The sequence below is a fragment of the Psammomys obesus genome, unplaced genomic scaffold, assembly GCF_907164565.1.
Source record: "Psammomys obesus unplaced genomic scaffold, mPsaObe1.curated_primary_1811, whole genome shotgun sequence".
In the NCBI taxonomy this organism is placed as follows: Eukaryota; Metazoa; Chordata; class Mammalia; order Rodentia; family Muridae; genus Psammomys; species Psammomys obesus.
In genome coordinates, this window is record NW_026588368.1 from 5,859,286 (window position 1) to 5,885,313 (window position 26,028).

The 26,028-nt window shown below is 49.6% G+C and overlaps 1 protein-coding gene across 2 annotated transcripts in view; it reads right to left on the minus strand.

The window, feature by feature from the left end:
• Mical3 (microtubule associated monooxygenase, calponin and LIM domain containing 3) overlaps nt 1–26,028 on the minus strand; it is a 169,307-nt gene that overhangs the window by 104,927 nt on the left and 38,352 nt on the right. For both annotated transcript variants that reach the window (XM_055604112.1, XM_055604113.1), the window contains exons 3-4: nt 2,623–2,963; nt 411–618 (exon numbers count right to left, since the gene is read on the minus strand). In XM_055604112.1, the coding sequence (XP_055460087.1) occupies nt 411–618; nt 2,623–2,886 (472 nt within the window). In that variant the 5' untranslated portion in view covers nt 2,887–2,963. The remainder of the gene's footprint in view (nt 1–410; nt 619–2,622; nt 2,964–26,028) is intronic.

Genomic DNA, 26,028 nt, shown 5'->3' on the forward strand with positions numbered 1-26,028 from the left:
AAAAAAAAAAAAAAAAAAAAAAAAAAAAAAAAAAAAATTAATATTTAAAAAAAAAACAAACAAAATAAAACACTTTTAAAAAAATTTACTTACCTTTATTATATGTGCATTGCTGTTTTGTCTGCATGTATGTCTATGTGAGAGTGTCAGATCTTAGAGTTATAGACAGTTGTGCCATGTGGGTGGATTTGAACCTGGGTCCTCTGGAAGACCAGTCAGTGCCCTTAACGGCTGAGCCATTTCTCCAGCCACCCCTTCCCCCTCAAGTGAGAACCTTTAAACCTACTTGAGGTCACCAGATTATAGAACACTGGCAGCAGATGCAGGTCCTGGATGAGGAGGAATTCCCCAGTGAACCCACCTGTCTCTGTCTACTGAACAAGGGAGCAAGAAGAGCTGGTGTTACTCACTGATATGGTCAATGGCTCCGGCACAGAACTTGCCGTAGAATTTCTTGGCACCCAGACCTCGGAGATCATGTATGGTGAAGGGCCAGAGATGCAAGACATTGTTTCGGGAAAAGGCATCTCGCTTCTCAATGACCACCACCTTGGCTCCCAGTAAGGACAAGTCGATGGCTGTGCGGAGACCGCAGGGGCCAGCTCCGATGATGAGACACTGAAAAATAGAGCTGCTTTCAGGGCGAAGACCACCCCTCTCAAAACATTCACTGACAGGGCCATGCTCCAGGACCAAGACACCTGAAGCCTGCCTAGGACAGCAGAGTACTTGCGACAGCTGAAGGAAGAACTCATGGTTGCTGGACAGAGAAGTGTCAAACCCTGGCATGTCTGCTTCGAGCAGCCCAGAGAACCCATAGATCAGCAAACATAAATGGGTCATCATCTCGACAAACAGCATGAAAATCACGCCTCATCTTTCATCAAGACAGGACCCAGAGGAAGTTTAAGCAGGTTGCTGTCCAAAGGAAAGATTATTAGCTATATCCAGGCAATCACATCTGAGTCTACCTCGTAAATGACTCCCAGGAGGCAACTTTCAAAGGTTCATATATGGAAAAGTCTTTTGACTTTTCCAAAAGATTGATCGATCTATCTATCTATCTATCTATCTATCTATCTATCTATCTATCTGTCTGTCTGTCTGTCTGTCTGTCTGTCTATCTGTCTATCTTATTTACCTTGTGTCTGTGAGCCTGAGTGTATGTCTGTACACCGTTTAACTTCTTCAGCAGAGATCAGAGGGGGCATCAGATGGCCTATGATTAGAAGTTTGTTTTGTATTGTTTAAAAAAGTAACACACACACACACACGCACACACACACACGCACGCACACACGCACACACACACACATGCACGCACACACGCACGCACAACATGTGTTTATATGTCAACATGTGTGGAGGTGCCCAAGGAGGCCAGAGGAAGGCGTTAGATCTCCCGGGGCTGGAGTCATGACTGTGAGCCACCCAGTGTGGGGCTGGACACTCTAGTCCAGTCCTCTGCAAGGGCAGCGAGGGCTCCTAATTGTTGAGCCAGCCCTCCAGCCCCCGGTAAGAGTTCGAAGATCATTTCTAGATTGAAAGTTGAGGGAAACGCTCTTGGTAACCCATACTACAGAAGCACTTGGGGAAGAGGGACACTGACTTTAAACAGCCTGAGCTATATGAACAGAAGGAAGACACAAGGTTATGACTTTGTATTAGATCTCTTTTGTGCCCTCTCTGTCTCTGTCTGTCTCTCTCTGTCTCTGCGTGTGTGTGTGTGTGTGTGTGTGTGTGTGTGATTTTTTGGGGGGGAGAAAGGGGATGCTGAGGCTGGGGACCCAGGGCCTGTGAAGCAAATAGTCTGCCAATGAACTCCCTGACTTTATTTTAAATTAAAGTATAGTCGTTCATGAAAATTATGCCTTCAGATCTTAAATTTCTCCATGGGGTAGGCTTTTTAGGTGTCCCACAGGATAAATTAACAGTCAGGAAAAGCCAAAATAACATAGCCCTGAAGCCACTGGAAATTTGTTTCCTAACTTGACCTAAACTTCCCTAAAGCTCTTCAAAGAGGAAGGCAGGAGACGCCTCTGTCCCTTTCAGCGCCTCCCTGCTGTCCGGACCCAAGTGAGCCCACGTTCTCACTTCCTCACTCCTCTTCCCACTCAGGTGAGTGCGCATCTCACATCTCCGCCCAACCCTATTTCACGAGGAAACTGTTTTTCCTATACTGTGAGGGTAGCAACAGGAATACTCCAGTTCACAACGTCCCTGTTTGTGAAGTACAGCAGACCTTTGGACTACCCATGGGAAGAAGCCTGACGCTTGTGACAAATCCTTACCAGGTGCTAAGTATGGAGGACGACTCTGGGAATGAGACAGGCCAAGAACCATAGGATACTCCTATGGCCCTGGCTATGCCGCTGCTAAGGGACCTGCATCCTCCTAACAGTGTGAGGCAGGGAGGAGGGGGCTTCAGGAAAATAAAAAGTTCCCACCCATGTGTCCTCAAACCAAACGTTCAATAACTGAATACGTGACATCCGCTCAGAATGAGGCCTGGTGGACAGATGTGTCACATGAACACAGATAACAGAGTTAAACCCCTTCAGGTAGCCTGAGGCCTGGCTCTCCCTCCATCCTCTTCTCAGGCCTGACAACACCGTGGCTTACCTTTGTGTTGGTGCACGCCTTTCCCTTTTTGTAGTCTTTGTGACTGCCCCGTTTGTCCAGTTTGGCCCAGAGGGCTTTGGCCTTCCAGTAGTTGAGCTTGGACTTGAGCTTGTGGTAGAAGGAGCGGTAGTCCTTGGGCTTCAGCTCCAGGTGGTCGCAGAGCTCTTGGAAGGCTCTGAGGGTCCCCTTGCAGGTGGTGGCCTGGACAAACCGGTCAAAGAGGACGTGAGCTTGGTTTGTTGTCTCCTGCTTCCTCTCCTCCATGCTCTCCTACTCTTGGCACAGCCCCACGGAGGGGGCAGTGGAATGGCCGCTGATCCACCTGGCACTGTCACCTTAATCTAGTGGAGAACAAGGAAGAAAAGGATATGGTCAGCATCTCCCTGTATGAGCCTTTCCCAGGAGACATGCCTCTTCCCCAGCAGTGGCATCCCTGCCAGAGGTGCCCGGAGACCCTCCAGGCACTGATGGGTGTTGGGGAGCTGACAGCATAGCAGGTGATAGCATCACAGGAGACAATGGTACCGTGGGCAATTCAGGGGCTACAGAGACGTTCAGCTAGGCAAGGAAGGCATGGGACACTGGACAGGGAAGTCACGCCGCTGTCCCATGGTGGGAGGTTTCATACAAATCAGTCAAAAGTTATTCCCACCGGGTGGTGGCGGTGCAGGCCTTTAATCCTAGCACTAGGGAGGCAGAGGCAGGCAGATCTCTGAGTCTGAGGGCAGCCTGATCTACAGAGTGAGTTCCAGGACAGCCAGGGTTACACAGAGAAACCCTGTCTCGAAAAAACAAACAAACAAACAAACAAACAAACAAATAAAATGATTACCAGTTTTCTGATGGAGGCCACTATGAAACTACAGCAACCCAAGAGATTAAAACCATAAGCACTCACTTGTGGGGTGCCCTCTTTAAAGACTACGATAAGAAAAGAGAGGTCCGGAGAAAGACAAAGGGCCAAGTCAGAGCCAACTAGGAAGCCGGAGATACACCGGAGTCACCTGGCACATAAGACTCACACAGGCTTCCACAGCATATGGCACACGGAAGCTGTGTCTATAGCCGTCGAGTTTCCCCACATGCTTTACGATAAAAACAATGTTATCCATAGTGTGTCCACATCCCCACCAGTCCCTACCAGTCCCCACCAGTCCCCACCAGTGCTTCCTTACATGTGCAGACAGACACCTGAATGGGTGGGAAACAGCAACCTTCCCTATTCCTGTACCTGCTCCTCCCCTGATCTCTGTTGGGTTGTGTTGTATTGGACCTGCTCTTTAGAAATACACAGCAGGGAGTGCAGGGCGCCCCCCCCCCCCCAGCCTGGAGTGCCCTGGCTGCTGCGTGACCCTCAGGACTCAGCCTTCCTCCGGCAGCTCTGAATTCCCATTTCGGAAGGTCTGAGGAGGAAGGACTCCAGCTTTGAAGGATGATGACCTGGAAGTTCTTGGAGCCTGAAGTCCTCCGAGCAGAATAATTCTGGCCACAGCACACTGGTGGCGCTCACCGCAGCTGCCTCTGGGATAAGTGAGACCGGGTAGAGCTCTGCTATGAAGAAGCCTTACTCGGGGATGGGGTGATGGAAAGAGCTAGGAAGATGCACTGTACTTAGTACCGAGTTCAAGGAACAGCCCACTGGCTAGTGGGTGGACTCAAGCCGGTGGCTGATAGACCCACTTCTCGGAGACAGGTCCTAAATTCTATGACATGGATGACCCCAAGACTGAGTGAAGCTGTTTCTCTGGACAAATTACTGAGCAGCAGGACACCCTCAGTAGAGCAGGGACGCTCTGCTTTTCTCTGAATCCTACTGAAACGTCACAGGGTTAAGTTAAGCACCTGAGGCCGCATCTTGGGTTTCGGAAGAAGAGGTGGGAAGGACAGGTGATTGGCAGTTCCCCTCCTGCTTCCCGGTAGAGAAAACAAGCCCAAGAGTTCAAGATTCTTACCATACACACTGACTTGGCTTTTTTAACCACAAAACTGTGACTTACTCAACAGCCCTCCTGGCTCGGGATGGTAAAAGAGTCACATTACTAATAAGCACAGCCTGTCTCGATAGCCATGTGGCCAAGAGTACAGGATTAAAATAACGATCATAAATGAATGGTGGCTGTAGCTGACCTGCAGAGCACCTCCTCATAGGTAGAACTCTGGGTCCCACCCCCAGACCCACAAATGAAAAAGAAACGCAAAAAAAAAATCAAAGAAATCCTGGGATTAATCAGAACCAACCTCCGGCCTCCCCTAAACACAGGTTTATTTTAGGCCATGGCAGCAAGCACAATATTTTGAAGGCCATAAAGAGCCCATTCTTTTTCTTACAAGTCCAGACTTAGCTTAGAAGTGGTAGCCAGTCAAAAGACAGCTTGTAAGAGCAGAAAAATCCAGACGCCTTTATGATGAGGCAGAAGAAAGGGTGGCAAGGAACCATCGATGGCTGTAAACAGATCTTAGAGGACAGGCACTGCCCTGTCCCTTCCAGTCCCTACCCCCATACCCTACCATGTCCACAACCACCTTAGCGTTACCAGTGTTACAACGCAACATTCTGCACATTTTGCACATACCTGGCCTGATTACCTGTGCCAAGAAGGAAAACTGTTTTTCTCTGTTCCTGATCGGCGGCCACTGAGTACCTCTTGGCAGGATTCAATGTTCTCAGACCCTTGTAGTTCTTGCTGAATCCAGCATACTGAAGATTTTATACCACATAATTCTTTCCTTTTTCTTTTTGTTTTGTTTGCTTTTGTTTTTCTGAGATAAGGTCTCACTATTTGGCTCTGGCTGTTTTGGAACTTATTATGGAGACCAGGCTAGACTCGAACTCACAAACACCTGATTCTGCCTCCCTGGGGTGTGTGACACTAAGCTCAGCCCACACCACAGATCTCTAAAGCCTTTCTCAGTTTTAGCCCCCCTTGTGCTCACACTTGCCCTATGACTTGGCCAAGACCTTCCAAAGCACATCTCTAGCCACAGAGATGACATCCGTTTGGCCGAGTACAGCCTACTCTGAAGTGAATCTTCCCTTCCCCAGAGCTGCTAACCACCCCGGGGCATTCCCAAACCAATGCCCCGTTGTCGTGGCTGCACACCTTCATTGACAACCCTCCCAGTCCCCTCTTTGAGTGTATAAAATGCTACTGTAATGAGCATGGTCAGCCTAGTTCCCCAAAGGGCACAGAGTGTCCGCTCTGGAGCAACAGGCAAGTATTAGGTGCCCTGGCTAAGGGATCGTGACCTACGGGGCACTAATGACATCAGATAAACAGAGGTAGGCTGGTTCTCGGAACAATGCAACAGGCACCCAGGGTAAGACTACACGAGGCAGAGTCCCTTGGGCTGCCTTCCCTTTCCACATCTGTGAGCCAGGTGAGCACAGCAGCAAGACAGCCCAGGGCTGCCAGCACTGTCTGGACAGCGCTGTCTCGCACACCTATGCTATGCTTGCACTGGGACCGTCTCACTCCCCAGGGCACTTGTCCAGCACTATGACTCACACTGAGAATGGCCAGGAAGAATGGCACACAGGTCTATCCTGTTAAGCGTCACTCCCTGTGTCCTGAAGGTCAAAGTGGCATCACGGTCTTCCTGTCTCCTCCTTGCCCATTGTGCCACCCATCCTAGCATGCTGGGAAAAATCGACACTCATAGTCACAGGAACCTGGAGACCAGGAAACATGGCCAGCAAGTGCCAGAACTCCTACGGATGGGAAGACCAAGGTGTGGCAGAAAGCAGCAGGGGAAGTGAGGAGGCTGAGGAGGGAGAAACAGCCAGGCCAGGTTTCCAGAGCATTTGTGTGGCTCTGCCAGTCGACATCACCCTGTGTGTTTTGTCTCTCGGCAGCTGACTGCTGACTCGGCCCGTCTAGTCTACACATTCCTGGGCTGTGGAGGAGCGTGCTGGGGAGACAGTAGCCCGGAACAGCGCAGGGAACAGCAGTGTACTTTCCATTCATAATAAGAAAGATTGCCCTGACTCCCAGCTCTTAGAACAGATGGTGGGGAGGGTGGGGGAGGAGAATGTTCTATAAAAATAGGAAAGGGAAAGAAAACCAGAAATACAAGAATAAAAATAAGAACCACACTCTAGCCTGTTGGTGGTGGTGGCAGCGGCCCTTTAATCCCAGCACTCGGGAGACAGAGGCAGGCAGATCTCTGTGAGTTCGAGGCCAGCCCCGTCTACAAAGTGAGTTCCAGGTTAGCCAGGGTTGTTACACAAAGAAACCCCGTCTCAAAAAAAACAGAGGTGTGAGGGGAAGATTCACATTCTAAGAACAGGCCCACCTCATGCACTTATGCCAGTAGGTATACAAATCTTGAACCCAAAAGGCCATCTAGGAAGCGATCCTTTCCCAGGCCCACTCCATGGGCACTCATGTATCCCAAAAGGTCCTGGAAGGAGCCAGGGGGTTCTTCCCTTGGAATACTGTTAGGAGGAAATGGGCCTGAAATGCATTTCAGATTATTCAGCGTCTGTGATTTGGTCCTGAAATCGCACCCAAATCCCCAGGATGGCTGCCTTCTCAAATGGTCTTTCTGCAGCTGAGTGACTGGGCTGCAGGTACAGAGGGCAACCAGAGGCCTGACTGGGAGACCTCTGGGCCAGGGTTCAGTCTCCTGTAATTGCTCTCAGCTCTGCAGCTAACAGCTCTGAGATAAGGCTCCAGCTCCAAGGAAGCAAGTTCAAATTCAACAATAAGGAGATTCTTCAAAGAGTTAGAAACAGAAATGTTTTACAACACAACAACCTCAAGTCTGGAACTTCAACATCTTGAAGATCTTGTGCTCTTACTTTCGGCTGTGTTATTCATAATGGATAAAACATGGAAGTCATCAACTGGTAACTAGAGAAGGAAATCATACACATGCGTACAGACATACACACATCATCGCCATCATTATTATTGTTATTATTCTAATTATTTTTATTCAATCTCGAAAAGGAAATTCTGGAATAGACTAAAACATGAACAAAGGAAGATAAACCAAAAACAAGAGGACGTAGCCTACCAGGCATGGTGGCACATGCCTGTAATCCCAAAACTTGGGAGATCAGAAGCAGGGGAGTTAGGAGTTCAAGGCCAGCCTGGGACACGAGTGATTCCCTTCTCATAACCATCACCATGAACAAAGGCAAAAATGCTCCGTGATACCACTTCAGTGAGATATTCAGGATAGTGAAAATCAGAGGCAGAAAGTACAACCGTGGCTGCCAGGGCCTACAGCGGAGGAGAACAGGGAGCGACATGCACGGTGGTGGTGGCTGCATGGTTTTGGCTAGACAGGCTGGTCAGAGAGCTCCAGGGCCAGGGCCACAGCTGCGAATCACCGCTGCCGTGGGCCCTGAGGACCTGAACTCCGGTCCTCCTGCTTGTATGAAGAACGTTCCACTGACTGAGCCACTGCCTCAACTCCTCTGGTTTGCTTGGTTTTTTTGTTTTTTTTTAGATGGCGTCTCATTTAGCTCAGGCTGATCTCTAATTCACTATGCAACCAAAGCTGGCCTTATGCTCCTGAACCTCCTGTCTCCACCTTCCAAGTAGGAAGCACAGGTGTGCCATCAGGCCTGGCTTGATCACTGTAGCTCTGTGGTAATTTCTGAAATTCTCCAAGCTTTGTATGTCTTTAAAATAAGCTTTGTATGTCTTTTGAATACTCAGGGCCCCGAGGAATTTGAATTTAGTTTTTTGTTTGTAATTATTTGGATAACGCTGACATCTTAAACCTTTTAACACAAGAATGTGGGGTGTACTCTCGATTATATATATGTCAATCAGTCATGTTTTGTGGTTTTCACTGTATCCGGTGTTTGCTTTCTTGGCTAACTCTCAAGTATTTCATGCTTTTTGAAACTACTGTAAATGGAATTGCCTTTGTAATTTTTGCAGGTCCTGCCCTGTAGGATAGAGGACAGCTGACCTTCCACTGCTGTCCGCTGTTAGTTCTCCTGGGAGGTGCGGATGGAATCTCTGGGCTTTCCTGAGCGCAAGACTCTATATCACCCACCAACAGAGATGACTACGCCTTCTCAGTGTGGGCATCTTTTCTTGCCTGGCTAACTTCCAACATTCCACCAGACAGAAGCAGTCGGGGTAGGCAGCTGAGCCTGGGTCCCGACCTTAGCGGCGGAAGCGTCTGGTCTTCACAACCAAGCACAGCTTTTATGTACTGTGTCCTCACCAGTGAGCATGATATCTATTGTGAGTTTTTCCATGAGTGTCTTCTCTAAAGCGGAGGGAGCTCCTGTTCCTGGTTTCTTAAAGGTTTTTCACAGAGATGTCAATTCCACACCTATCAGTTTCTAAATGTGCTCTAGCCTAGGATCTTTCCTGACTTTTCATGCTTTTCCTGAGCATCAAACTCATCCAACGGGACTGAGAAAAAACATGCATCAGTCTTGTCCCCGTGGTGCCCCTTCCCGTTCTGTGCATCCTAGTCATGCTGGGGCAGCCTTCGCATGCCCCGCCATTCTGCAAACACAACACTATCTCTCTTAACTAACAGTGAGCTTCCTCACAACTGCAGCCAGTTTTGTAGCCATAGCTTGATCTGCAGTAGGCACACGCCATGTTTCTGCAGAGTTGGTGTGTGTAGGACGGGAGCCAGGCAGCCCCGTTTTTGAACGATTGACCCTATGGTAAAGCACCTACCTGAGCCTTCATGGCTGAGAAAAGTGAAGAACTGGGAGAAGACTTACAGAGAAGACTTCCCCTAGAGGTTTTCCACTGACACTGAGATCTCATGACCTCTGGGTTCTCTTCAAAGTCTCTAATTCTCAAGAACAGCCTGACCTCGGTTATAACTTCTCTGTTTTTTTTATTGCTTCTCTGCCAACAACCTATTCCATTGTGAAAACAAAGAAACTTAAGCAACTGCGAGATGAAGTGAGCCAAAAACAAAGTGACCTCTGCCTCACATTCTGCTGCCCAAAACACTCACGAAGCATCTAGAACTGAAGCAAACACCCCCAAAACCCAGAGCCACCACCAACACACTCAACGCTGCCCAAAGTAACCCACAAAAAAAACAAGCTACCAAGAAGAAAATGTTTACAGGTTTTGTGCTTTGCAGCCTTCATATCTGTAAAATGAAAAGAACCCGAGTTCTGAAGAAACAGAGGTAACGAATATAAAATGTCTAATAATCAACTGCCTTTCCCGGTGCCATGCCCAGATGCCTGGCGAGACGCAGCCAGGGAAGGAGAAGGCTTATTGTGGCTCATGGGGCAGAGGACATGGTCTGTCCATTAGGGTGGGTAAGACAGCAGCAGGAGCAGCTCTCAGTTGTGGCGAAAGAGCTGACTCCCATCTGGGAAGGTCAGGAGCTGAATGCTGGAGACCCTCTCCCTCCCTGTGTTCCCTTTTTATTTAGATGCCAGCCAGTGCTACGGTCCTGCCTTCACCCAGGGTCTCCTTGCCTCAGTTAAAACTCTCTGGAGACACCATGAATGGAGGTTTGTCCCCTAAGTGAGTCTAACTTGAGTCTCTGTCCTGTCACTGCTCTGCCTCTCTGCTGGTTTCAGAAGGTATGGTGATAGCAATATGAGGGAGGGGCTAAAAGAATGACATCTGTATGAGTTTGGCCGTACTTCCATTTGGCAGATACACTGTCTCTGTCGGAGGACCCTGCTGTTTAAGGTCCCAGCCCGCCATGTCCAGATCAATCTCTGAGCTTGGCATAAATGGAGGACTCCCTCCCCCAGCAGGGGTCCTGTTCTCTGCCTGACTTTGTCTGGAGAGCATCTCTAGGCACAGACACCTAACCATATCTGGAGCATAACTTATAACTCATCTCTCCCTGCAAACGCTCTCCCCCTGCTGCCCATAGGATAATTAGGCATTGTGATCCTGTTCAAATGACAGGACCATGCTGCCGAAATGCAAATAAAGCACACTGCGGGCACCTGTCAGATCCTCTATATTCTCTTTATCTCCCCTGAATAAAGTTAAGCTGTCTCACTGAAGCTGTTCCTGGAAGTGATGCCATCATTCTCAGACCCAGAACTCCCAACTGAGGCTGGTAACAATGGGCAACGTCCTCCAGGGGTGCCCTGCATACCCGCCTTCTGACACTGAATTTCAGACAGGCCAGCACACCACCATGAACTCTGGTGCACCTTCCCTTCACAGCAAGTGCTTCAAGCACTGGGCCATCTTCCCAGCCCTAGCTCCTCCATTTTGTTCAAGGTAAATTGTAGCTTCAAGAAGTTTGGGTCATCAGTTCAAAGTACTTGTAGAGGAGCCAGGCTGAGGTCCCAGCAGTCACACAGAAAATGACAATCACCTGTACTTCCCATTGCAGGAGATCTGGCCCCTCTGCTAGTCTCTTCCGGCACCAGGCACACACATGGTACACATACACACACATAGGCACTCACAGATACACGGAAAATTAAAAAAATAAGTAAATCTTTTAAAAAAGAAAGCTAGAAGACCTCAAGGAGCCATGAAGCCTTGTTAGAGTTGGAACTGCCTACAAACCACGGTCTTAGCCGGTTTGAAAATTCGGCTTCAGAAATGAAGGCTCAGCACAATGTGCACTCAGGATCCTTTAAATGGATGGGTAAGCACATCTGCTAGAAGATGAATGCTTGGTATAACAGCTGCATATCAAACTGAGTATCAGTGGATAAGTAGCTTCAAGCACATTTAGCAAGAATATGAAGCGCAGGATTCTTCTCCCTATCACCGTTTATCAGGGCATCTACTCTTTATGAATGGGGCCTTTCATAAATGGAAGCAAGGGACGGCTAGTTGCCTACAAATGCTGCCTCTTGGCCTCTGAAAGGCTAAGCAGTTAAAACAGTACTAATCTGTCGCCATTTTCTAGCAGGCTCCAGCGCACACACACACACACACACACACACACACACACACCCCATTCACTGTAGGAACTCAAGGCAGGCAGGAGAGATGAGTTTCAGCCACCCTTCTTTAAAATGCACAGAGCAGAGAGGGGTGCGAGAGTTGGGCTGGGGAGAAAATGCCACTGACGGGGGTAGTGGAGTGGGGGGGGGGACACACAGGCAATAGGTAATTCCAAGTGCTTCCTCCTCCACATGGCTGGCTCCTTTCTGCTCTGCACCTGGTCCAGGCACACAGTAGGTACTTCATTAAGTCCTGTGGAACAGTGGGTTGTCAAGTGGCTCTAACTACACAGTGGCTGGCAACTGATGAGGAGAGTCCAAGGACCAGAGCTGCCATGCGCCGGCAGTCCAGAGACACGAGTACCTCCTGAAGGCCATCATGGAACACTCAGAAAAATGCTGTGGCCCCTAGAGGGGCTGCCTTAAAACGACCTCTCAGCCTTACAGCCAGGGGCTTGGAATATATTCCAGTACGCAACTGGAATTAACCTGAAACAAAATCTAGGGGTTCTCAGTGGTTTCGCCCACATAGCAAGACCGCTACGGAATCTTAAAACATACTATGGTCAAGGCTGGCAAGCAGGAGAGGTTCAGCCTAGTAGATATCCCACGCTTCATTCTAACCATCCAAGACGCACAACAGCCCCAAGTGACAAGCGACCCAACCTTATGAAGCTGTCTGCCATCAATGAACACTCTGAAATGTTAACTTCTCAAGGATGCTATTCTTATGCAGGAAAACCACAGAAATTTCACCCTGCAATCTTAAATTTACCATTAGGGGTATCTAGAGCCTCATCAGTTCCTGTCACTTGACAGCTATCTTGCACACTTTGGCTCTTCTGACCATTTTTCTTCACAAGGTCTTTGGTTTCTTTACCTTCATAATGTTCTTCTATGAGCTTCTCTCATTAATGAGTGGCTATCCTTGTCTCCTCTGCCTTGCCGTGGCAATGAAGGTCCGGGAACAGTGTTCGTGTTGTATCTGAAGCCATGCTTCGCCTGAGCTCTTGAGCGTCTCCCACTGTCTCTTCTGCGTCAATTCTTCTGCCCCACGGGACCACTCCCATCTGTGTAAGCCCTCTTACCTTAACAACTCAACCCTACCCTGGCCTCATCCGTCATAACTCGCTCACTTCTGTCTCTCTACAACAATTCTAAACCTGAAAAGTAACTCTGTCTGACATTTTCGCACATGTCTTAATGAGGACAGCTGGCCTCGATCTGCTGCTGTGTTTTGCCTATTGCAACATCACACACACCTCTAGAACACTCCACTGCGTGCTCGCCGGCAACCAGAGTGGACAAAGCAAGCAGCCCCATCTTAACATTACCTCACAGACCCCTTAGGAAAACTCCCAAGGAGCCCACCAGATCCTCACCCCTTCCTGCCGAGTCCCAGGCCTCCCTGCTGCTCACAGGCCTTCCCGCCACTCCACACTCAGCAGCCCATGCTCTTTGCTGCTCCTCGGTCTGAAGAGAATGTTCCCAGATCCATTCTCTTTATCAAAAACCCATGCATTTGAATATATAAATATATTTGAATATATAAACATATAAACAAATATATAATCTGAATAAGTATGTATGTGTATATGAATATGTATGTGTATATGTATATACAACCTGTTACTGGCCCAGTACTTCTCTCTAGGCTCTAGAAATAACCGAGCAGTGAAGAGAGGAATGACCTCTGCCTCTCAGGGTGCGAACGTCTTACACAGCTGACCCAGTAGTCAAACAGCCGGCTCTCAGTGCTGACAACCCCCACCGCACTGCTTAGAGCTTCTGATCCTGGGCTGGGGATGTCACTCGGTGGAAGAGCCAATGGCTCGCCTGTGTGAGGCCTGGGATCTTTATCATCACCACCAACGCCAGATACCACACTTTTTACGCCATTTTCCTGGTTTGCTCCCAACATGTATGCTCCGCTTTGACATGTTATAAATGTCACCTGTTGTTTGCTGTTCTATAGCTCCCAACCCGCAATGCAACCCTGTCATCACGCCTGGAACAGCTGCGGGCCTGAGCAGCACCCAGGAAACAGCGCTTGAGTAGACAAGCTTCTCCAACCTGGTACCAAAGTGCCGGGGTCTAGGCAGATATCCATGAGGTCATACGGCAGGTGCTAAAATGAAAGTGGGCGCCCTTCTTTCACAATACTGCCACCCAGCTGGCAGGAATACACACAGAGCTGGGAACCCCACGAGGAGAAGGTAGGATTCTGCCACCAGCGCTACCTGGCTCAGACCCTGTTCCTGCCTGAATGAAAGGGGGATGGCTTGTGGGGAGGAAAGAGAGCAGATAGGAGCCAGGAGCCAAGGGGCAGCTCTGCTTCAACAGCCAAACCACCTCGGAATGACTGCCCCTGTAGAAAGAACCTACTTCCAGAAAATAATCACAGTGTAAGTGGAAGACTCACAATATTTTTAATTCCAAATTGTGTGTTTAAAACCTGTGTCAGAAAAAACACCGCACTGCCATCAGCCGGGAGTGTCTGAACTGCCAACCCATTTAAACAGAGGGTCAGGAGGGTGATCCTGAATCCTAAAATTCCGCTTCTGATACATTGGAAAATGAGATAGAAAGCTAACACCTGGACCACCAGCTTCCGAAGGGGAATAGACATGTGCAGGGCTTCGAGCTCCCAGCAGTGTTGAGACCACAGGTGGGGTCTCAGTGCTACCCAGTGGGCTTCTCCTGACCTGGCTCTGGGGCTCAAGTGGCCTGCTCCATCCCCACTCCCACCCCACCGTTCAATGAGCCCCCCTCTTACAGACACGTTCTGTGCTCTTTTCCCTTTCTCTCTGAGGAAGTGGGTTCAGGGCTCCCTGCCCTCCAGCACCCACACCTGTCTCAGAGAAAGCTGTCAAAAATGTACAGTTCATCCCCTCTAGTCTCCTGGGAAAGTGGTTTCATCTCTACAATGTTTTCCCCCAACTTCCTCCCATTAAGAACACTCATATAATACAAAGTCGTCAGCACCACCCACCCATCACACATTTAAACCTCTCATGTTAGCTTCCCTATCAGCTACTGACATGCTGAGGTCCCCTTCACTCTATACCCTTTGGGCCACTGTCCTCTCCCTTCCCACTAGTAGGCTTCCTGAAAGATTAGGCTACCACCATCTGCTCTTGTCACCATTTCTCAAACCACACCCCCGAAACAATCCATTTGTATCCATCTCATCACTCCCCCTGCAAGCTGGCTTCTGTCTCCACCACTCACTCCACTGAGGCCCACAGTGGCTTTCTGAGAAAAGGCTCAATCATAATCTCCTTTGTGGCCTGTCTATGGCTTTTCCTGGAAACTCCCACCCCTGCTCTGGGAGCCCAGGAATGCCTCCTGCTCCTCTCCCTACTGCTCTCATTGCTCAGAGTCTTGGATGGCCTGTGTTCTCTCATCTGCGGCTCTTCATAAAGCCATTGGACCTTGAGCTTCACCCTTCTGACTACATTCCTGAAAACCAAACGCTTTAAAGTACATCTACGTAGAACCCCCGCAGGCAACCGCACAGAGAAGTCCCAAATCGACCACTCTACTCCCGAGGTCATACACAGCTTCCTCCTCCCAGAGCCAAAAGCCACCTACACCCACCCACTGGCTGGGAAAATTCACCCTTGGTCGCTGCTTTTCACTCCACCCATCCCATCTGCTAGTGCTTTCCAGGACCGCCATTTGGTGAGGTTCGTCTCTCTACCGTCTCAAGACTGCAGGTGTGAATTGCAGGAACAGCACCACAGCCTTACCCTCTCCAAGCCAGCACCCCGTAATGCCAGTGTTCATTCTTCCCACACCTCCGTCCTCCACTTCCTTCAGGAAACAGTTTGGATTCTTAGTGAAGCCCAAAGCCCCAATAAGCCCCAGCTGTGGTCCTGTGCTTCCAAGAGGACAGTTCTCTTCCGTCACATTTTCTGGGATACACCTCGTACCTGCGCTGGCTGTTCCCAGCCAATTGCACCCTCTTCCCTGCTCACTAGAGACCCCTGTTCAGGGTCCAAGACTCTACTGAGCTATGCCACCTGCCACCTGCCAGGCAGCCAGTCACGCCTTGCTCGGTGTGTCCTCTCCCACTGGCGGAGGCCGTAGCCTCAACCACAGCTATGGTGAACTGTGAACACGTCTCTAGTTAGCAGGTCAGGCTTACATGTGCACTTAGTACAGATTCTGGTAGAGAAGCTGACGCTGGCTAGAGTGATACCAGAAAGGAGGAAAGAAAACGAAAGGCTTCTGGGAGACAATGTCAAATGTCACAGAACTGTAAAAAGGAAGAAAAGCATTTGCATGATGGCTAACTTGATTTAGGGGACAGGAGGACAGGGAAGTGGCTAGAGTTGAGTTCCTCAAGGTATCTCTGGATATCCCCTAATTATGAAAAGGAGACTACTGTTTTCAACTGACAGTTCAGGACCTTTTTCAGACACCAGGGCTACAGAGAGGCCTATCCAGATGTTCTATGGGCTTCTGCAAGACACAGACGACGAAGCAAGAAAGAGGCAGCACAAGCAAACTTCTGGGAAGAAAGAGCCAGGGGAGAACAAAGCTGGGAGGGTACGCAGCCAGCAAGGGGTAAACCCGTGCTCCTCAGCAAGGTCATGTGTGTCTTCTGTGACACCCCCGGCTTGTAAACTAAATTAACTCAGTTCTAGTTACAGCAAAGACTGGGTTCCCACAATTTCACCAGGGAAGCCGAAGTTTCCTCTGCACCCAATGCCTGTCAGGGCCAACTCTCTCCCATTCTTCATTCCTATGGGGCTCTTGTATGGCCAATCTCATTCCCACAGCGACATCCCTGGCTTGCCGTGGCCAGGTCTGGCAAATGCATAGCCACAGCCTTTCCCTTCCTGCTGCGGATGATTTCCCACATACACACCTCCCTCCCGGACCACGCGAAAGTATAGCCTAAAGTTCTTCCTTCTCCTCTTAAAATCCAGTTGTGAAAAGTTAGCCACCACGAGCTCTTTAAGTTCTAAAATTCCAACCGTTCTGGGCTCAGAGCCAAACCCCTCCCAAGTTTCTACAGAAGACTCAATTTGCCATTGACAAGATTAGCCAGCACGGACCCAGAAGAGTCAAGAGGTTACAGTCTGTGTCTGCCTGTCCTAAAATGCCAATGCAGAGGGCCAGGGGCCCAATATGGGGTGACCCACCACCTGCCTTCCTAAAACTCTTTACTGTAGCAGGACTGCTGCTGGCTCTGGTTCACAGTGGGCAGACACTCTTGCCCAATGGGCTAAAATCTAAAGTCTAAGAGAGCACACGTGTCCTGGGGCGGGGTGTGTGTGTGTCAGGAAATGTCACTTAGTACTGTGACACCCACCCCCCCCTTAGCTGTTGTGGTCTGGGCAAGTCTTATTCTCAAGAAGCCATTCTCACCACCTGCCCTCCCATGAGCTCCAGAGCAGCATCAACACTTGCACCGAGGACCACAGCCAGAAAACTGTTCCAAAAATGGGCCAGCTGACTAGCCCAGTTCAGGTACAGATTTAACGAGCACCCTTCAGAAAGACTACTCACTTGGGAGAAGGAGTGTGCACTCTGTTCACATATAAAAACCACTGTCATAGGGTACTACTGTCAAAGGTCTTCAGGAAGTGACCGCCCTGTTCCTGGAGACACCTCACGCCCAGGGGATCCAGCACTGTGGGACCAGAGCCCAGGAGCCATGGCCACAGGCTGACAGAGGAAAAGGTACAGCCCAACAGACTCTGCCTGCCTCTCCTCAATCTGGTTTCTGTCCCAGCATCACACCGGGCAAGTGACCAGAGTGTGCTAGGGCAACAGTGAAGCTCTGCCATCGAGGGAACTGTGGATCCTCGGTTGTTATTCTCACCCCCGTGAGCCACTGAGGCATGCGGGGTGATGGCAGGAAAAAGAGCTCACTCAGTTACAACCATCCGGATAAACGGTGGAAAAGGGACCAGACGCTGGGAACATCTAAGACAACCGAAATCACGGCCTACCTACGAGAATTCCAGTTTAACCAAATATCCCCCACACCTGCCACTTGGCCTCCACAGAGTGATAGCTTCGAACAGCGACGATGGTGAAAGGGGTCATGGGATCTGAACAAACTGCAAATCAGGTAACTAGCCTCTGGGTCCTACAGCTCCTAAGTGCCAGAAGGGCAGCTTGTGGGAGTTAGTTCTCCCCCATGTGCATTCCAAGGATTGAACCTGGGTCATCAGGCATAGCAGGCTTTACCACAGAGTTACCTCGCCCAGTGCATTCTTCTAAAAAGTTAACTACTGGTTTAAAAAAAAAAAAAAATCCTTTCTTTTTATCTTCTTTTTCATATAAAAAGAAATAATTCCTTAGTATGGGCCAAGTGTTATGTGCCCGTAACCCAGCCCTGGGGAGGCTGAGGCAGGACTATTCTGAATTCAAGGACAGCCTGGGCTATGCTTCTCTCGAAAGGAAAAGAAACAGAATCCTGTCTACTTCAGCCTTCCTGCATGACAATGACACCACCGCCGCTTCCACCACCACCAATCTGAGTGTTGCACAAATCTCTCCACCACGAGAGATTTCAATAGTAGAGCCAAGGTACCAAACACATGGCAGTCCTTTAAAGGCCTCAAATTAGTGACGTCCCTTCCTCCCAACAGCTGTACACTTTCACGGGCACAATGAGGAGCGACAGGCTGTGAGTCCCCAACCCCGTAATTTGCTAAATAGCTGATCAAAGATATGCGGTGAAATTTATGGGGGAAAACCGCTTTGAACTCCAGCATGAGGCACAGGCATCTTAACTGATGAACCCACACAGCTGCAGGGCCTTACACATGTCTTGTATCCTAAGACTGACTTAGCCCAAGCCCTCAGTTTGACTCCATGTTCAAGGGTAAGCAAAGGCAGCAAGGAAGGGACAGTGACATCAAAAAACCCTGAACTGGCTGACAGACCCAATGAACAGCCAACGGCTTAGCCATGAGGATTGAGTCACAGTGCCTCATCCACCTGTCCTCCTGTGTGTGCAGAAAAAGGAGTTCCCCACAGGAGCCATGTGCCTCCATGAAGGTCAACCAAGAGACCACAGTGGGTACTAGAGAGATGATTCAGTGGTTATGAACACTGACGGCTCTTCCGGAGACCCAGGGATCAGTTCCCAGCTCCCCCATGGGCTCAAAAACACCTATAACTCTAGTTACAGGTTACCTGACGCCTTCTTCTGGTCTCCATGGACACTAGGCACACGTGTGGAAAGTACATGCAGACAAAACACAAATACAAATAAAATAAACAAATTTTGTAAAGGGGGAGGAAAAGGAAGAGCAGGAGGAAAAAGAAGCAGTAGCAGTAGCTGCTGCTGTTGGCACCTCGGCCACCACAGTGGCAGGGGACAGGGGACTCTGCAGCTGACCATCCCAGCTGGGTCCTCTCCACATCTGCCTTGGTCGCACTCGGAAATGGTAATGTCTCCCAGAGTCTAGCTTCTTCTGTATTCCAGCAACACTCAGGGGGCCATGCCAGAAGCCAGGGGCTACCACTGACTCTGCCTGAGGAGGAAGGTGCACTCTTGCTCAAATTCTCCCAGACTCCCTCCCTTCTCTCCTCACTTGCCTTGAACCACCCCTGAACTCTGGCACAGGCTCCTAAATGCAGCCTCTTCCTGTGGCGGTTGCCCAGCTTGTATGCCTTTTGTAATAAGAAAGATCTAACACGGAAGCTATCATTTTAACCATTTTTTAAGGGCACATTAGGGGTCATGTTGTTTGTATTACGACTATCACCTGTTTCCAGAACTTATCAGCCCCACCAGAACCTATGTTCCCAAGAAACAATACCATCTATTCCGCTCACCTCTCCAGCACACAGAAATCTTACTCTGCTCTGTTTCCACAAATTGGACAATTCTAGATATGTGTCCTTTTAAAACAATATTATTTTTAATTATGAGTGCTTGTATGAGTCTACGTGTGTGTGTATATATATATATATATATATATATATATATATATATATATATATATATATATGTATCAGCTCCCCTGGGAATGTTGTTAGTGATGGCTGTGAGCCACCTGAACTGGATTTGAGGAACCAAACTCGGGTCCTCTGCAAGATCAGTGGGTACTCTTAACTAATGAGCAATCTCCCCAACCCTGTACCTGGCCTTTTACGTCTGGTTCATTTGACTTGGCATGTTTTCTTATATTCCTTCCCTTTTTGTGGCTGAATATTATTCCATCGACACTGCATCCCGTTTATCCATTCATCCACCCGCCAATGGGCACCTTTTCGGTGGCTGAATGATGCTGTTATAACCATGTCATTCCAGGAACACTCCTCAGACCATGACAGAAACCTATGCAAGTAGAAAACAGGCTAAAGACATGAAAATGTTAAACTATCAACACTCATGAACGAAGACTACTCAACAATTAGTCATCAGGAAATGTCAATCAGAACCATGAGACACTATTACATAGCTGTGAAACGACTAAATTAAAGGTTGACAATGCCAAGAGCAGGCAAGGAGAGGGAGCAACCGGAACTCAGACCCTGAGGTCCAGGAATGCTTTGGGGAACTCCTAGGCACTGGTTCTTGATGCTCCAACCACACACCCACCTGAAGCTGCCAGTCCATTCTTGTCCATACAGGCAACAGAGATGAATGCTAGCCAGGCATGGTGGGACAGGTCTGTGGTTCCAGCACTCAGCTAGAGGCCAGCCAGAGGCTACAGAGTGAGTAGCAGGCTAGTGATCACATAACAAAACACTCTCAAGAACAAAACAAAAAAACTAAAAAACAATAACAAAAAAACACAAACAACAAAAGCACCTAAGAGTGGGCAATACTGTGCCACGGGGCAGAGAGGGAGAGAAGAAAGGTAGGTCTATGCTCACCAAGAATAGCACAGGAATGCTCATATCAGCTTTGCTTCTAATACTCTAAAATTGAAAATAACCCAAATGACTAACAGCAACCAAAAACGGTTAGGCACATCACGACTATACCGTACATTATACAGAAAAAAAAAAAAAAATTAAGTCTAGTTGTTATTCTGTATCCACACAGGGCTGGTGACAAGGGTACCTCCCCCATACGAAACCCGTAATACCTCAGTCCCTTCTGCCCCATGGCACAATAATTGCAGATAATCTATGCAAAGCCGCCCAAACGTTTTATTTTATTTTATTTTATTTTTTTATTTAGCTATCCATTCATCTGTTCACTTTCAGGCAGGGCCTAACATAGCCCAGACTGACCACAAACTGGCTGTGGAGACGAGAGAATGCTGAACTAGCCATCCTCCTGCCTCCACCTCCTCATGTACTGTAACAGTAGCGGTCAGCTTATGTGACGGTGGGGCTTGAGCACAGGACCGCCTGCATTCCATCACTTAGGCGACATCCTCAGCCACACCTCATATTTTCAATCGTCTCTAGACAACTTGTAGCACAATGCAATGTTTATATTGTGCAAATAGTGGCATTATGCATAATAGTTATATTATGTAGACATGGTGCGTTAGGGAATAATGGCTAAGGCTGTGCATATTCAGTATCTTTCTGTATTGTCTAGGGAGTAAGGACTAAGGCTACGCATATCAGGTCCTGAGGCAGAACTCACGGGCACGGAGGGCCCACCACACTGTGACACAGAGCAACACAAATGAAATACACAGATTCATGCCACACGAGAGAAGACAGACAGAAAAGGATTGTCCTGCATAACTCCACTGATTTAAATATTAAGACCAAACAGAACTCCAGAACTACACACAGGCCGGTGCCTCCCATAGACTAAGAACTCCTCCAGCCTCTTCATGCGGAGCCCCACCTTGCCAGCTCCTCCCCCGGCCACAGAAGGACCTATATACCAAGTTTAAGTCCTCCATCCCTAAGATGTCCACCGTTGGCTCCCCTCACCTATCCTGTTTGTTACGGGAAAGACGGCTTACTGTTAAAAGCCTGAGCTCTGTTCTGGGCACATCCCCTGGTTGGCTCCCTGCTCCCTGGAACTCCTGCTCCATGGGATCCCATCCCTCTTCTGGTCTCCGTGGGCGCCTGCACTTTCTCTTGTGCACACCCACACAAAACACGCATACCTATACACACATACACTATTTCTTAAAGTCACGCCTTGCACACTTTACAGAACACACATCACACAACCACAGAAGGGCGGGCACCTTCTGAGTGTCCCAAGCACAACAACCAAGGACAGCCAGCAGCATGCGTGAAAGGCATCCACACTAGGCTTCACACAGAGGAAGAGGTGACCAAGCAGTACTTGGCATACGATCTGGCAGAGGGCTGGGAGCCCAACGGGGTGCGGCCTCTGACCAGCGCCAGGCGTGCGAGCCTTACAAACAGCAAGCAGGATCCACACGCTCCACCCCCTGTGCCACGTCCTATGGTTCAGAGGAAGACTTTGTTTTTTAGTAGGGAGCCGGAGTGTACAAGTCCAGTGTGCACCCGACTAGTCAGGGTCAGGGTCAGGGTCAGCATGAGCCTGTGAGTGGTGACTTCAGCCAGACACGAGACAGGGGTCTGACTTCAGCATTGTATGAAGAGTTCATCTGTCTCCTTCTGCAGGGTGACCTCAGCCAGCCGCGTCTAAAGGAGCCAGACAAACACTTCTTCCCACACACAAAAGTGAAAGGCCTGGAGAGTCAGGGGAGGAACCTGGGAAGGAAGGCTCCTACCTTTTGATTAACCTAAAGCAATCCTGGCCCTCTGTGCCTATCCATGACACCCAGCCTATGGCAGGAAGATGCTCTACTCGAGCCACAAGGGACACCCTGTTCAAAAGGCACTAGGACCAACAACTCACACTAGCCACCTGGGCCCCTCACGCTCAGTCGCACAGGACAGGTGTGTCCCTAATGTGTCCCAGAGCCACCTGTCCTGTGTGGCTCCCAGATCAGATATGCGTCAGACCCTCAAGAAATGGCCACTGGACTTCCTAACGCCAGACAGTAGAGTGCTGAAGCTGGATTTTTCCAGTGTACCAATTAGCTTCCACTTCTGTGCCTGCTCTTCCTGGGCCAATTGGACACAATTTCGAAAGGATGACTTCTAATACCTGGAAAGAACTTGTGCAGTGTAATGAAGAGAGCTGAGCCTCCAAGATGCCCTCAGAGGGAAAGAGAGAGACGAGCTCCCTGAGCATTCAATGGCAGGAGATAAGGAGGGCAAACAGATAAAAGGAAACCCATCATAAGGAAAGACAGCGATGGCAAAGGACAGATCTGTGTGCCCAGTCCCTGCAGGAATAGCTGTGAGTCCTGCATCACAGGACAGATGTCCACCTAGAACCACTTAATCCAAGTAGGTGAACTGTGCAATGTAAGCCAAAAGCCCTATGTACTCCCAAGCCAGCTAACCCCATGGCAGAATGACTGCCCACTGTTGCCCATTCCTCACCAAAGGTAAGCCCAAGGGCCCAAGGATAAGTGGACAAAACTGAGAGTCCTATCACCCACTGCACCATCGGTGTTTGGTTGCTCGCCATGAGGGGACCCCTGTCCCACACAATTCCCACTTTCATTTTGTGTGCTTTGGGGAACAGAGGGTCCCAGCTGTTCCACACCTCCTTTCTCTGGCCTGCATTTGCCTTGAGACTCTGAAGACTGAAGGCCAGAGAGATGGCTGCACTTAGACACGGGCAGAGGCATCAATATTAGGTACTGTAGGGGTGTGGGGACCTGCCTGTCCATTAGCGGGCAATGGCCAGCGGTATTAAGCCAAGGTCAGAAGTTATAACCCAGATGTGCTTCAAGGGTCACTTTAGGTACCAGTGGTGCCTGTTTATAACACAGCAACAATTCTCAGTTTGCAAAAGAATCACCATGCTGCTTGCTTCCTTGTTGGTTTCTATGCTGGGGATGGGAGGCAGCATCTCTCACATGCTAGACAGTGTTCCTTCCGCTGAGCGGCCTGTCCAAGCTGCCACTGTGCTTCCCACGTGCTGGGGTGAACCCCCTGTGAGGGGTGAAGAAAGATGAAGAATGGCCGCTCAGCTACCTGGACATGAGGTTTTCTAGAATCACCATAAACTGCAGCTCTAGCGATCAGGCCCCAGCCAAATCCGGATCTCTGTGGTGACATGGTCTAGGTGTCTCTCTCCACCCTCACCTGCTCGAACACCTCACCCGGCTTAGAAGAGGGGTCGGCACACACCCAGCTGAGGGGCTGGAGGCTCAGCTCACGCAACCTTCGGTGGCTGCCACCAGCGTACTCACCACCACCTGTTCATCCAATCTCCGCTTTCTCCACATAGAAAACAACATCGACACGAGGGAACCGCCTAACGGATGGCTGAGCCGTCTGCCAGAGAATTCCAGAAAGCGACGTGTATGATTTGGGCTTGGGTGTTTTTGTTCAGGAAGAAGTAAGCCAAGCTGTACCATCCTGTCTTCTGAGGTGAAGCTACACCACAACACATCCAAAGATAGCCCGGTGATTGTATGTTTGCACAGGAGCCCAGCACCAACACAACCCACGTGGAAGGCCACACGCTGAGTGATCATGGCCGCCAGGCCAGCTCTGGACAGTCTTCCAGCAAACAAATCAAAGCTTCGGCACCCAAGGAAGAGCAAATATAGCTGAGTGTCACCAAGGTCAGCCCCAGGGACAGGAGGGACTCCTACCCCAATCCTCTGTCCTGCCAACAGAGCCGCCTGTCAGATACACTCACACCTTCCACTTGACGAGCAAGCGGGTGGCTTTGCCGATCAGTGGCTGGAAATGGCAGTTAGGACGGAGTGCTAATTCACGATCATAAAGGGGTAGCCACCAGAGACCTCACCAAGTCTACAGGCAGCCACCAGCACACCTCGAAGAACAAAAGAGCTTTGGGGTACGGCCATGGGTGCTCTCTGCTACAGAAAACCCTGAGGGAGGAACCTGGCCCTGACTTGTTTCCCAGATGACCTGAGCAGATTCTGGGGATGAAGGCTAGTACAGTAACTATCAGACAGTACCAAACCCATGGCATAGCCGGGTGTGGTGATGCATGTCTTTGATCCCGTGCTCAGGGAGGCAGAGGCAGAGGCAGAAAGACTGCTGTGAGTTTGAGGCCAGCCTGGTCTACAAAGCAAATCCCAGGACAGCCAGGACTTTTACACAGGGAAATCCTTTCTCAAAAAAACAAACCCATGATGCCAACCTGACCGTCTGGAAGGATTCAGGACAGGCCTGCTCTGCCAGGTCACCAGCAGCCCCAATCGCTCCTTCTGTGCCACAGCGTGGTCAGGGAGGCCAAGTGAGTGCAGAGCCCCAGGGGACCACTGCTGCTGAGGCCCTTTAAATGGGAGGTGATATCATGCCCTCAGCACTGTGCTAAAGGTCATCTCTGTGGACACTGACAGCAAAAGAACCTTCCAGTGCTTACAAAGAGCCACATGAAAATGTTCTGTGGGGCTTAGCGGTGCAGGAGGGACCGCAGCTCAAGGCCTGCTCTGGGTGAATTGGCAAGACCCAGTCTCAAAATAAAAAGCTGGGGGTGTAACTCAGCAAGACACTGCTTGCCCGGCCCACAAAGGGCCTCGGTGTCCCTCCCCCTGGAAAGAAGAACAATTCAGTGATTATTACTTATTTTCCTAAACACCTCCCCCTATCCTTTCTTGGGCTAGGGGACTGTGGCTTCTTTCAGAAGGCCTGCCTCCTCTTAAAACAGACTGACCAAAATCTTCTTGGTGCGATAGATGACGGACCATTCCAGCAAGCATCGTCTTTTTAGCTCTTCCTACATCTGCCGACTACCCTGATCTAGGTGCAGCCTCTGCAGATAAGCCGAGGAAAGGCAGCAGGCTTTGCTCCCAACTTTGCCACCTCAGCTAAGGGGCCAATTGAAGGGAACAAGAGAGCAAGAGCTCTGCTGCCTGCTTCTTGGGGCCTTCCCACAGACAGAACAATGAGGCTGAGTTTTATGCTGTGACATCATCAGCCACCAATCACCACAGACAAGGTGGAGCAGGTTTTGTCTGCGAACAACGCTCTGCAGTAGTCAACTGGTGGAGGGCAGTGCAGGTGTGAGGTGGGTATTTTCCTTTCCCCTGCTTCTGTGGGAAACTGTAGAAGAAAGCTGAGCCGAAGCGTGGAAGGGCTCACTAAGGAAAAAGAAAATCAGAAACCCAAAATGCCCTGGGTGTGCGTCCTACACCACCAGGGAATGTACCTGGCCCCTCCCCCCATTCCCGACAGTGGAAGCCTTTGTTCCAGGAGGCAGCTGGTGACATCTTTCTTAGTGCTCCCTGCCTGGCAAAGGGCCAGCGTTTCACGAAAGCTGGCTCTTTTGACTATCGCCCGAGCTCACGTGTGCAGGTGTGTTTTCAACAAGGGTTCCAAGCATCCAAGGGAGGATGGGAAGACAAGGAAGAGAATGTGGCCAATCCACAGATTTGGTTTCCACTGGGGGATCAGAGCTAAAGGTTCTTGGAACTTTGCGATTTGCAGCTTACTTTCCTCCAGAAAATATAGGCAATCTTATGGATGAAGTTGTGTGGCCAAGGTCAGAATATGAAAGGGGTGTGTGTGTGTGTGTGTGTGTGTGTGTGTGTGTGTGTGTGTGTGTG